At 41.4% G+C, this 14,493-nt stretch overlaps 1 protein-coding gene across 8 annotated transcripts in view; it reads right to left on the bottom strand.

The window, feature by feature from the left end:
- GPATCH8 (G-patch domain containing 8) overlaps positions 1–14,493 on the bottom strand; it is a 75,384-nt gene that overhangs the window by 30,172 nt on the left and 30,719 nt on the right. For all 8 annotated transcript variants that reach the window (XM_032279390.1, XM_032279391.1, XM_032279394.1 and 5 more), the window contains one exon: positions 13,814–13,900. In XM_032279390.1, the coding sequence (XP_032135281.1) occupies positions 13,814–13,900 (87 nt within the window). The remainder of the gene's footprint in view (positions 1–13,813; positions 13,901–14,493) is intronic.

Here is a 14,493-nt window from a genome sequence, read left to right as displayed (position 1 = left end):
CACTTACTCCTGGGCTCAACTGATCCTCCCACCTTGGCCTCCCAAAGTACTGACATTACGGGTGTCCGCCCCCACACCTGGCTGCAAATTTAAACAGCAGAACCAGCCTAATATGAATGTAGCAGTATAGGAAAACAGCTTTGATTTTCTTTTTGAGTATCATATAAAAACAAAATTGTGAATTAAAAAAAAACACCACCAACTGCATTTTCAGAACTGGGCAACAGATATAATCTGGAGAATGAATAACACACAGAAAGAAAGTTAAGCTCTTTATAGAACCCAAATGAGGGAAATGTAGCAGAAGCCACACAAAGCAAAATTAAGCAGTATCAAAAAAGCCAAAAGTGGCAATTTCAGAAAATAGCAAAACATATATCCTATACATAAAAGGGTCCTCTGAAGTAATATACCTGTATCTTTTGCACTCATCAAGAACTTCTGAGATCTGGGAAGTGCAAAGGGATGAGCTTGGGTTGAGGGCGATGAGGAAACATTTGCAGTTCAAAGAATGCACACAGACAAAAGCAAAAAGTTCTGCCCAATTGTGGCAAATCTAAGAAAAGGCTGGGACTGGGTGCGGTGGCTCACGCTTGTATCTCAGCACTTTGGGAAGCCAAGGCAGGCAGATTGCTTGAATTCAAGAGTTCAAGACCGGCTTGGGCAACACAGTGAAACCCCGTCTCTACCAAAAATACAAAAAATTAGCCAGGCATGGTGTCATGTGCCTTTGGTCTCAGCTACTTGGGAGGCTGAAGTGGGAGTATCACTTGAGCCAGGGAGGTGGAGGTTGCAGTCAGCTGAGATCATGCCACTGCACTCCAGCCTGGGTGACAGAGTGAAACTTTGTCTCAGAAAAAAATAAAAGGCCAAGCACGGTGGCTCATGCCTGTAATCCCAGCACTTTGGGAGGCTGAGCCGGGTGGATCATAAGGTCAAGAAATAGAGACCATCCTGGCCAACATGGTGAAACCCCGACTCTACTAAAAATAGAAAAATTAGCTGCGCATGGTGGCAGGCACCTGGAGTCCCAGCTACTCAGGAGGCCAAGGCAGGAGAACTGCTTGAACTTGGGAGGCAGAGGTTGCAGTGAGCCAAGATCACTCCACTGCATTCCAGCCTGGCAAGAGAGAGAGACTCCGTCTCAAATAAAAAAGAAAGGACACAACACAGTGTGCCAATGAATATGGTCCCAGAATAGTCAGTGACAATCAATAGTGTAGTAAAGTTATTGAATCTTGAAGACGGATTCCTTTCAACAGCTAGGCAAAAACCATCAAGGAGGAGAAGATCAGGCCAGTCTTTGATCTCTTCAGCAACACACAAACACTCAAACTCACACAATCTCTCAATTCCAGAAGACAGTGGTATAATAAATACTGCAAGATATCTAAGGAAAGTATTAACTGAGGCTTTTATATGTATCTTTCAAATATAAGGGATATATACATATATATATGGAGTTATATGTATGTGTACATATATACACACATACACATATGTTGATATATATTTGTAATTGCCTAAATTAATATTAATATTCTTATTTTTTTGAGATAGGGTCTTGCTTTGTTGGCCAGGCTGGAGTGCAGTGGCACAATTACAGCTCACTGCAGCTTCGACCTCCTGGGTTCAATTAATCCTCCCACCTCAGCCTTCTGAGTTGGTAGAACTATAAGGGCATGCTGCCATGCCTGGCTAATTCTCGTATTTTTCATAGAGACAGGATTTCATCATAGTGTCCAGGCTGGATTGCGATGATTTTTACAGGCTTAAGGTTATATTAAAAAAAAAAAAAAAAATATATATATATATATATATATACACACACACACACACACATATATATAATTCAAGAAATACTGTTTGTACAACCCCCTTTTAAATAATAGGGTACAAACTTCAGAAATGATTGGAAAAAACTCAGCAAAAGGACTGGCAGACTGCTTCAAACCTATTTACTCCTATAAATAAGGTTAAATAGGGCTACTATAGCATATACATATAACTAACATATACATATAACCGTGTATGTTAAATGCGCTCAGAAAATAGAAATGATCCAAATAATAAAAAAAGCTGGGTGCGCAGGCAGAAGCAAATAGGAATTTGAGTTTGTTTACTGCTGCAAACTCAATAGAAGTAAAAAAAGAAAAAAATCTTTACAATGAAAATCAAGGCTGGGTGCCATGGCTTACGCCTGTAATCCCAGCACTTTGGGAGGCTGAGGCGGGCAGAACGCCTGAGCTCAGGAGTTTGAGAACAGCCTGGGCAACACGCCATCTCTACTAAAAATACAAAAAAAAAAAAATAAATAAATAAAATAAAAAAATCTGGGTGTAGTGTCACGTGCCTGTAATCTCAGCTACTTGGGAGGCTGAGGTATAATAACTGCTTGAACTCAGAAGGCGAAAGCTATAGTGAGCTCAGATCGTGCCACTGCACCCCAACCTGGGTGACAGAGTGAGAATCTGTGTAAAAAAAAAAAAAAAAAAATTAGCAGGATGTGGTAGCACACGCATGTAATCCCAGCTATTCGGGTGGCTGAGGCATGAGAATCACCTGAACCTGGGAGGCACTGGTTATCACAGTAGTGAACCATGATCGTGCCACTGCACTCCAGCCTGGGCAACAGAGGAGGACTGTCTCAAAACCAACCAAGCACCACCATGTAAAACTAAGCGATACATGTTTAAAATACAAAACACATTAAAAAACCATTTTAAAATGCAAGGGAAAACAGAAGAGGAAGGAACACTTCCTAATTTATTCTTAGTATTACCCTGATACAAAGACATCACAAGAAAACTACAGACTAATATCTTTTCTGTGGACAGATGCAAAAATGCTCAACAAAATGCTATCAAACCAAATTCAACAGCATATTAAAAGGCAAAGTGGGATTTATCCCAGGAACTCAATGTTGGTTCAACATACAAAAATCAATCAACATAATACACCATTACAATGTAATCATTACAATGTAATACACCATTGTTAACAGAATATAAAAGGAAAAAACCCACCAGATTATCTCAATAGATGTAAAATAAGCATTTGACAAAATCCACACCCTCTTTTATGATAAAAACACTAAACAAACTAGGAATTTCTAGGAACTAGGAACTTCTTCTGCCTGACAAAAATAAAAAGCTCCCAGCTAACATCATAATGGTGAAAGACTGAAAGCTTCCGTATTAAGATCAGAAAGGAGACAGGAATGTTCACTCTTGTATTTCTTTTTTTGAGACGGAATCTCACTCTGTTCTTTTGCCCAGGCTGGAGTACAGTGGCATGATCTCAGCTCACTGCAACCTCCGCCTCTTAGGTTCAAGCAATTCTCCTGCCTCAGCCTCCCGAGTAGCTCAGATTACAGGCACGTGACACCATGCCTGGCCTGTTTATTTATTTTTTTTCCAGTAGAGATGAGGTTTCACCATTTTGGCCAGAGTGGTCTGGAATTCCTGACCTCAAATGATCCGCCTGCCTTGGCCTCCCAAAGTGCTGGGATTACAGGTGTGAGCCACTGCGCCCGGCCACAGTGGTAATTTTACAACATTGTAAATATGCTAAAAATTATTAAATTGTAGTATTGCTATAAAATGATTAAAACGGTAAATTTACGTTATGTGAATTTTATCTCAACAACAATTTTAACTAAAAAAGTTGTGTGGGGGCCAAATCACTTGAGGTCAGGACTTTTAGAGCAGCCAACAGGGTGAAACCCCATCTCCACTAAAAATACAAAAATAATTAGCCAGGTGAGAGTGCGCACTTGTAGTTCCAGCTACTCGAAAGGCTCGGGGAGGAGAATTGCTTGAACCCAGGAGGCAGAGGTTGCAGTAAGCTGAGATCACACCACTGCACTCCAGCCTGGATGAAAGAGCAAGGCTCCATCTTAAAAAAAAAAAAAGTGATAAACACAAAATTCAGAATAGTGTTTATCTCTAAAGAGAAAGAAATGGGATGGAATAATAAGGTTATTGATAGTGCTCTTTTTCTTAAATTGAGTAGAAGATACCTAATGTTTATGGTTTGTCTTTATACCTCACACATATTTAATAAAATAACAAGATTGTTAAATGAGACTGCAGTTTTTGTTTGTTCTTTTAAAAGTCTGGTAGTGCTATTTGGCTCTAATATTATACACAAGTATAACTTTAAGAAAAATGAAAATCAAAAAATAAAAGATGGGAGGCTGAGGTAGGGGAATCACTTGAGGTCAGAAGTTTGAGACCAGCCCGGGCAACATAGTGAGACCCTATTTCTTAAAAAAAAAAAAAAAAAAAATTAGCCAGGCATAGCGGTGCACATCTATAGTCTCAGTTATGTGGGAAGATTGTATGAGCCCAGGAGTTTGAGGCTGTAGTGAGCTATGACAGCACCACAGAGCTCCAGCATGGATGACAGTGAGATCCCATCTCTATAAAACTAAAGAAGAGACAGCAATTAAAAAGAAGCAGTCAGAGTAGTGACTAAGAATTTTGGTTCTAAAGACAAATAAAAAGAGAAGATGGTAGCTATATGGAGAGTGAATCAGAGTGTTTTTGTTTTTTAAAATTTTAGGATTCCCTCTCCCAACAAATGTTCAAGTATGTTTACTGCTGATAGAAAAATAATAAATAAGGCCGGGCGCGGTGGCTCATGCTTATAATCCCAGCACTTTGGGAGGCCGAGGCGGGTGGATCACGAGGTCAACAGATCGAGACCTTCCTGGTCAACATGGTGAAACCCCGTCTCTACTAAAAATACAAAAATTAGCTGGGCATGGTGGCGCGCGCCTGTAGTCCCAGCTACTTGGGAGGCTGAGGCAGGAGAATTGCTTGAACCCAGAAGGAGGAGGTTGCGGTGAGCCGAGATCGCGCCATTGCACTCCAGCCTGGGTAACAAGAGTGAAACTCAGTCTCAAAAGAAAAATAATAAATAAAGAGAAAGGTTGCCCATATAGGAAAGAAGTGAAAGATCCTTGATAAGACAGGGAGAACTAGGATCCAGAATTCAGATGTAGGTACGAATTATCATTTGACAGATGGTGAAATAAAAGGGAAATATTTAAGTATGAGAGCCGGTGAACCCTGGTTTGATGTAGGAGATTATATGCAGATGAAGGCATTCCTACCTGATGGTCTAAATTCTCTTTGTTAACTAAGAACATAAGGGAAGGCAGAGACAAGACAAGGGTAGTTAAGGAAAGATGGTGGCTGAGAACCAACACTTGAGAATGACAGCTGAGAGGACTAAGAGAGAGATGACATATGAGAGGATTAATTGGCAACTCTGAGGGCCCAGTGAGGTTGGTACAAAGGGTATAGAAATGAAGAATGCAAGTAATGCATTTTGTGCTGACTGCGGATAGGCTTTTGGTGAGTAGGTATGACTAAAGGATTAGGAGAAAAGGGAGTTGGGATCAAAGTGCTGTGAGAGGTAAAAATGATTATGTGGTGCTAGAGAGGAAAAGTACAAATTAAGGAGGCACTAAGTTACTAAAGTCAAGGTTCCAAAACCATGTGAAGTTGAAGAAAAAATATAGTAGAATAAAGGAGTGAAAGCAGGAAGGAAAAAAGGTCATTGTCATATAATAGGATATTTAAGAATTTAGAAAGTGTAGTTCAGACTTGACAAGGTTTCAGAGTAGATATTTTGATCAATAAAATGGGGAAAGTAATTTTTGCTCTTGCCCAGGCTGGAGTGCAGTGGTGTGATCATAGCTCACTGCAGTCTTCAATTCCTGGGCCCAAGTGATCCTCCCACCTCAGCTTCCCTGGGTAGCTAAGATTTACAGGCACATACCACCAACACTTGGCCATTTTTTTTTTTTTTTGTAGAGACAGATTCTTGCTACAATGTCCAGGCTGGTATCAAACTCCTGGACTTAAGCAATCCTCCCAAAGCACAGGCATGACCCACCGCACCTGGCTGAGGAATAATTTCACTAGGAGGGAGAGAGTGTCTCAAAATACTATGTTTAATCTTATGAGGCTGTGAATTACTGAGGTATTTCTTTTTTTTTTCACTTGATAGTGTAACTTTTACTTGAAAAATAAAAATGTATTCTTTACAATGTTTGTATTTCAGACAATATATAAAATAAATCTAGCTCTTCCTATTATTTCAAAATATTTATTCATTCAACTAATATTTACTGAGTATTTCTGTGCTGGGTACTATGCTGGATGTAGTATATATATTGGCAGACAAATAGACATTCTCTCCTCAATGCCCTTTCTGACTAGCATAGTTAGCAGACTATAAATTAGTGAATAAAAATTTATAATTACAAATTATAAACAAGGTTTTGCAAGAGGATAAGGCAGAGTGGTTAATTATTTAAATGAGCTGATTAGGGAAGGTCTACAATGAGGTAATATTTAAGCTAAAATCTAAAGGATAGTAATTTAACAAACTGAAAGATGATGAAACATGGTGTCATGACCATTCTTGTGCCTAGAGAGAGAATGTAGACAGAAAAAGAGGGCCCAGGTCTGAGGCTGAGGAACTCCAATATCTTCAGTTCAGGCAGAAGAAACAGCAGTCAGCAAAGGAATCTACATAGAAACAGCGAGACAGGTAAGAAGCAGCAATCCAGGAAAGTGTAAACTCTTCAAAACCAAGAGAAAGAACATGTTTTAAAGAGGAAAGAGTGGGCCAGGTGCAGTGGCTCATGCTTGTAATCCCAGCGCTTGGGGAGACTGTCATGGGCAGATCACCTGAGGTCAGGAGTTTGAGACCAGCCCGGCCAACATGGTGAAACCCCATCTCTACTAAAAATTCAAAAAAATTAGCCGGGTGTGGTGGCTCACACCTGTAGTCCCAGCTACTCGGGAGCCTGAGGCATGAGAATACTTGAACCCAGGAGGGGGAGGTTGCAGTAAGCTTAGATTATGCTACTGCACTCTAGCCCGGGCAAAAGAGCAAGTCTTGGTCTTAAAAAAAATTAAATAAAAAATAAATGAATAAAAGATTTACTGGATTTAGCAAACAGAAGTGTTTGGTGGACTTGAATAAGGTGGTTTGGTGAAAACTGCTAAAGTCAGTGTAAACAGATTGAAGAGTGAATAAAGAGAGAGGAAAAGAAAAGAAAAAGGAGAGGAAAAAGGGGCAGGAAAAGATGAGTTAGTTGTATTATAGCTCTGGATAAAATAAAACACTAAAAAATTTAATATATAGCTAAGTTCAAAAACAAGAAAGGGGGCCAAGTGCAGTAACTTACATCTGAAATCTCAGAAAATCGGGAGACCAAGGCTGGTGGATCACCTGAGGCAAGTTTGAGGCCATCCTGGCCAACATGGCAAAACCCCACCTCTATTAAAAACGAAAAAATTAGCCGAACATGGAGGTCCGTAGCCCATGCCTGTAATCCCAGCTACCTGGGAGGCTGAGGCAGGAGAACTGCTTGAACCCAGATGGCGGAGGTTGCAGTGAGCTGAGATTGAGCCACTGGCTCTCCAGCCTAGGTGACAGAGCAAGGCTCTGTCTCAAAAAAACAAAAACAAAATGCCAAAAACCCCCAAAACTGAAAAACAAGAAAGGGCAATCTAGAGCCTGAAGATACGGAAGGCCTCAGGACCTTGAATGATAGAAAGCTAACTAATAAGCTCTCCCTCAAAAAAGCTCAGAGATTTAACCCCTTCCTTGAAATGGGGACTAGAAAAACTGGACTATATCACCCTCTTCTGCTTCTTGAAAGCATTAAGAAATTTGCCATATATTGTACCAGCACATCAGTGGAGTCATGTATAGCAAGTTAGAATTTCACACCAGAGTTACTTGTGGACCTAACGAATTTATGCTTTCCACTCATAGCAGAAATCCTTGGCTTAGATATCAACAATGTGAAACCAGTCTATATGAAGCAAGAGACCTGAGGTTCTGGGGAAAAACATACAAAACTGAACCATAAGGACTTCTTCCAAAATACAGGATATGAGGAATTCCCACAGAGAAGGAGATGACAATCAAAAATTATTACACAGGCTGGGCGCGGTGGCTCACACCTGTAATCTCAGCACTTTGGGAGGCCAAGGTGGGCAGAGCACCTGAGGTCAAGAGTTTGAGACCAGCCTGGCCAACACGCTGAAACCCTGTCTTTACTAAAAATACAACAATTAGCCAGGATTATAGGTGGTGGGCACCTATAATCCCAACTACTCAGGAAGCTGAGGTGGAAGAATCCCTTGAACCCGGGAGACAGAGGTTGCAGTAAGCTGAGACCACACCACTGCATTCCAGCCTGGGTGACAGTGAGACTCTGTCTCAAAAAAAAAAAAAAATTATTATACAAACCACAAAGGAGAAAAACCACTTGAGGAAGTCAGGAGAAGGAAGAGTCATGATAAAACATATATCTAGCAATACAAGTAGTAGTAAAATTGAAAAAATATATATAAAATGGCAGGGCACAGTGGCTCACGCCTATAATCCCAGTACTTTGGGAGGCCAAGGCGGGCAATCACCTGAGGTCGGGAGTTCAAGACCAGCTCGAACCCTATCTCTACTAAAAATACAAAATTAGCAGGGCATGGTGGCACATGCCTGTAATCTCAGCTACTCGGGAGGCTGAGGCAGGAGAATCGCATGAACCTGGGAGGTGGAGGTTGCAGTGAGCTGACACTGCACCATTGCACTCAAGCCTGGGCAACTTTTAGAGCAAAACTCCATCTCAAAAAAAATATATATATATACACACATATATATATATATATATATACACACACACACACACACACACACACATATATACACATACACGCACACACATTTATATAAAACAGCATTTACAATGTTCAAAAACAAGAAAAAGCAGGAATAATAACCGAAAAGAGTAGGGGATTACTAAAGAAAAACAAACAAAAAAAAAAACAGGCAAATTAGGGGAAAAAAAAAAGCGGGAAATGTTAATAATACAGTAGTACCCCTTATCCATGATTTTGCTTTCCTTATCTCAGTTATTCACAGTCACTCATTGTCTGAAAATAGGTGAGTACAGTGCAGGAAGATACTGGTGGAGGAAGGTGGCAGGAGGACTACATTAATATAGCTTTTATTATATACTGTCATAATTGTTCATCATTAGTTGTTAATCTCTAACTACTCTGCCTAATTTATTAAAATTAAATTTTATCCTAAGCATGTACATAAAGGAAAAAACAGTATATACAGGATTGGCCCTATCTATGGTTTCAGGCATCCACTGGCAGGAAGGTCTAAGAACTATTCCCTGTGGATAAAGGGGACTATTTTTTTTTAAGGCATTAATTCTCAATAAAACTATTTTTTTTTTTTGAGATGGAGTCTCACTCTGTCGCCAGGCTGGAATGCAGTGGTGTGATCTCAGCTCACTGCAACCTCCGCCCTCCAGGTTCAAGCAATTCTCCTGCCTCAGCCTCCCAAGTAGCTGGTAACGTATTGGTAAACATCATTTTCTAACTCATTAATATACAGATATACTAACACAAATATATTACTTTTTTCTATCCAGCATCCTGATAAACTGGTTTTTATTGTTTTTAGACAGGGTCCTGCTCTGTCACCAGTGCACTGCAGTGGCATAATCATAGCTCACTGCAGCAGCCAACTCCTAGGCTCAAGTGATCCTCCCACCTCTGCCTTCCAAGTAGCTGTGATGATAGGCACATGCCACCATGCCCAGCTAATTTTTTTGTTTTTGTTTTAGGAGAGGGTTTCACTATGTTGCCCAGGCTGGTCTTCAACTTCTGGTCTCAAGCGATCCTTCCATTTCTGCCTCCCAAATTGCTAGGATTACAGGTGTGAACCACTGCACCCAGCCTATGCTATATGTTTCTGAACTCCCCTTTTATAATTCCATTTGTTTCTACCAAGCACTCAGGAAAGCTACCAGTCTAGGATCACTTTAAACTAAATTAACAACTTGAGGTTTTCTGAACCATTCAGTGAATGTGGATCTCAAATCCAAAGTTAAAACTGGCCAGGCACAGTGGCTCACACCTGTAATCCCAGCACTTTGGGAAGCTGAAGGAGGATCACTTGAGCCCAGAAATTCAAGGCCGACTTGAACAATGTAGTGAGTCCCCCATCTCTACCAAAAAAAAAAAAAAAAAAAAATTAGCCCAGGTGTGGTAGCACATGCCTGTGGTCCCAGCTACTTGGGAGGCTAAGATGGAAGAACAGCTTGAGCTCAGGAGTTCAAGGCTGCAGTGAGGCATGATCAGGCCACTGCACTCCAGCTTGAGTGGCAAAGCAAGATGGTCTCAAACCACATACACACACACACAAATACACGTCTCAAACCACACACACACAGGCCACTGCACTCCAGCTTGAGTGGCAAAGCAAGATGGTCTCAAACCACATACACACACACACACAAATACACGTCTCAAACCACACACACACACACACACACACACACACACACACACACACACACACCCCCCCCACCCACCCACCACAGAATGAGGACTGCTCTGTTGACAATAAAATCTCTGACAAAAGCTGCTCTGACTCCTGTTCTGCTTAGAGATAACGTTGGCCAGTATGGTCTCATTCTCTTGGCCTTGTGATCCGCCCACCTTGGCCTCCCAAAGTGCTGGGATTACAAGGTGTGAGCCACCATGCCTGGTTTAATGATTTTTAATGTTTTAATTTTTAATCCCAGCACTTTGGGAGTCCCAGGCGGGCAGATCATGAGGTCAGGAGTTCCAGACCAGCCTGGTCAATATGGTGAAACCCATCCCTACCAAAACTTCAAAAATTAGCTGGTGTGGTGGCACGTGCCTGTAGTTCTAGCTACTCGGGAGGCTGAGGCAGAAGAATCACTTGAACCCAAGAGGCAGAGTTTGCAGGGAGCTGAAATCAAGCCACTGCACTCCAGCCTGGGCAAGAGAGTGAGACTCCATCTCAAAAAAAAAAAAAGAGGCCAGGCGAGGTGGCTCACACCTATAATCCCAGCACTTTGGGAGGCCAAGGTGGGTGGATCACCTGAGGTCGGGAGTTTGAGACCAGCATGACCAACATTGAGAAACTCCGTCTCTACTAAAAATACAAAAAATTAGCTGGGCGTGATGGCGGACGCCTGAAATCCCAGCTACTCGAAGGCTGAGGCAGGAGAATTGCTTGAACCTGGAAGGTGGAGGCTGCGGTGAGCCGAGATTGCACCATTGCATTCCAGTCTGGGCAACAAGGGCGAACCTCTGCCTCCTGGGTTCAAGCAATTCTCTTGCCTCAGCCTCCAAGTAGCTAGGACTACAGGTGCCTGCCACCACACCCAGCTAATTTTTTTTGTATTTTTAGTAGAGATGGGCTTTCACTATGTTGGCCAGGCTTGTCTTGAACTCCTGACCTCATGATCCTCCCACCTCAGCCTCCCAAAGTGTTGGGATTACAGGTGTGAGCTACCGTGACTGGCTGACAACTGTTTTTTTTTTTTTTTCCCTTCTTCACATGTCCTTGAATTAACTGCTTGACAACTGATTTATATAACCGAGGTTGGCACATCACTCCTTTCCTTCTTCCTTACCAATTTAGGAATTTCAAGATACTGAGGCTAAGTTTATAGACAGTTCAAAGTAGTTGTGAAACTTTATAAGGCCCCAATATATTCCTGGGTCACTGACACAACTGACAGGCTATAGCTTCGCTTCTCCTCCTCTTTATGGTAGAACAGATTTTTTTTTTTTTTTTTTGAGACGGAGTTTCGCTCTTGTTACCCAGGCTGGAGTGCAATGGCACAATCTCGGCTCACCGCAACCTCCGCCTCCCGGGTTCAGGCAATTCTCCTGCCTCAGCCTCCTGAGTAGCTGGGATTACAGGCACGCGCCACCATGCCCAGCTAATTTTTTGTATTTTTAGTAGAGACGGGGTTTCACCATGTTGACCGGGATGGTCTCGATCTCTTGACCTCGTGATCCACCCGCCTCGGCCTCCCACAGTGCTGGGATTACAGGCTTGAGCCACCGCACCCGGCCGGTAGAACGGATTTTTAAAAATAATCTCTTTTCTCTTTTTCTACCTTAAGTACCATCACCAAAATCTGTTTCTAAATGATAATCTTAACTATGCCTGTTTCTTATCTTCAAATTTACCTATTTAATGGAAAAGATTGGACACATACTGTAACACTTTGAAAGGCATGTTCCCTGGCCAGCCTTTTTGAAAGCTAACTTACTACATGTTCTAAACTACAGTTTTTAGCTTTTGGCCTCTGTGCCACGTGTGTTATTAAATGCTCTAAGTACTGTCTTCTAGTGACTGAAGTCTGTTACTGGTTTTCGTTTTTCATAATTCCAACATAAGGGAGAGGTTCAGAAGTATGTATTTTTGGTCAGGTGCACTGGCTCACACCTGTGTTTCCAGCACTTTGGGAGGCCGAGGTGGGTGGATCACGAGGTCAGGAGTTCCAGACCAGCCTTGCTAACATAGTGAAACCCCATCTCTACTAAAAACACAAAAACTAGCCAGGTGTGGTGGTGAGCGCCTGTAATCCCAGCTACTCAGGAGGCTGAGCCAGGGGAATCACTTGAACCCGAGAGGAAGAGGTTACAGTGAGCTGAGACTACACCACAAAAAAGGAAAAGAAGAATGTATTTTTGAAACATTTCATAATAATATGTCAAGGACATTTCAAACCTGCAGTTTCTAGTGATTAAATAATTATTTAAAAACCCAATTATATGGTATTAGAATATATTATTATTCTGCATAATTATTATGCTTGCTTATGAATATAAAATAATTCTATTATAATTTCAAAAACAAAAAAAAGGAAGAAAACACTGAAAGAATAAATTCAACTTGATACCTCTACAGGACAAGATGAATAAAATCTCTGCTTTAGAATTAAGTTTAATTAACAATTAACAAAAAAAATAGTTCTCGATGTGTTCTTAAAATACCTCATCTATTTAAAAAAACAAAAAGGAGGGCCAGGTGTGGTGGCTCATGCCTGTAATCCCCGCACTTTGGGAGGCTGAGGCGGGAAGATGACAAAGTCAAGAGTTTAAGACCAGCCTGGCCAACATGGTAAAAAACCCTGTCTCCACTAAGAATACAAAAATTAGCTGGGTGTGGTGATGTGTGCCTTTAATCCCAGCTACTCTGGAGGCTGAGGCAGGAAAATTGCTTGAACCCTAGAGGTGGAGGTAACAGTGAGCTGAGATTGTGCCACTGCACTCCAACCTGGGAAAAAAAAAAAAAAAAAAAAAGGAAAGCCTTATCAATTGGTATCAAGCTCTCAAAGGCACCCCCTGCCCCTAGTTTTTTTTTTTTTTTTTTTTTTTTTTTTTAAGAGTTGCTGTTGCCCAGGCTGGAGTGGTGCAGTGCTATGATTTGCAGCCTCAACCTCCCGGGCTCAAGTGATGTTCCTGCCTCAACTTCTCAAGTAGCTGGGACCACAGGCCATGGCTGACTAATTTTGTGGAGACAGGGTCTTTTTATGTTGCCCAGGCTGGTCTTGAACTCCTGGAATCAAGTAATCCTTCCGCCTCGACCTCTGCCAAGTGCTGGGGTTACAAGTGTGAGCCACCATGTTTGGCCTCAAAGGACTTTTAACAATTTTTACTGCTACCACTACTTGATTACCTACTGTGTGACAGGCACTGTGCTTTCAAACACCAACTAATATAATCTTCCTAACAGACTTTTGGAATAGATATTATGTCTATAGTTTTTAAAAAGCCAATAAATAGGAATGGAATAGAAATCTGAGATCTACGACTAATTACCACCAAATATCAAACAAATGCTATCAACAGTGATACTCTTCAACAAAATTTGAGTTCTTTTTTCTTCAGTGAGCACCTACCCACCTGCCCAATGAATAGCTTTGTTTGAATACCTTGTACTTTTGTCTCAGCTCTTCTGTGTCTTCTTTTTCCACTTCTAGGACACGGCGCCGTTCGGTAGCATCTTCAGCATAATCAAGCTTGACAAAAATAGATGATTAGACTTAATTCCTAATGTACCCCCAAGATTAGCTATGAAAAAGTTATTTATATAACTACAGTATTATCTGAAAACAAAAAAACTTTGTATTTTGCTCAGCTTGCTTTATTGTCACCCCACAGAGAAAATCACATGCAAAATAGTTTGTTAATCCTTAAATGCTGGCAGTTTCTAAAAGGCACATTTGTTGAAAATAGACTTTACTTCAATGTTAATTTTTTTTCTTTTTTTCTGAGATAGGGTTTCACTCTTGTTGCCCAGGCTGGAGTGCAATGGTGTGATCTCGGCTCACTGCAATCTCCGCCTCCCAAGCTCAAGCAATTCTCCTGCCTCAGCCTCCCAAGTAGCTGAGATTACAGTGCCCACCGCCAGCCCTCGCTAATTTTTTTTGTATTTTTAGTACAGATGGGGTTTCACCATGTTGGCCAGGCTGGTCTCAAACTCCTGACTTCAGTGATCCACCCACCTTGGCCTCCTAAAGTGCTGATATTACAGGCGTGAGCCACTGTGCCCAACCTCAATGTTAATTTTCAAATAATTAGGAGTCAATGAAGAAAATATTTGCGGCAAGGC

This window comes from Sapajus apella, unplaced genomic scaffold, assembly GCF_009761245.1.
Source record: "Sapajus apella isolate SASKATOON/1434 unplaced genomic scaffold, GSC_monkey_1.0 scaffold12, whole genome shotgun sequence".
Lineage (NCBI taxonomy): Eukaryota > Metazoa > Chordata > Mammalia > Primates > Cebidae > Sapajus > Sapajus apella.
This window is presented reverse-complemented; position numbering and strand designations above follow the sequence as displayed.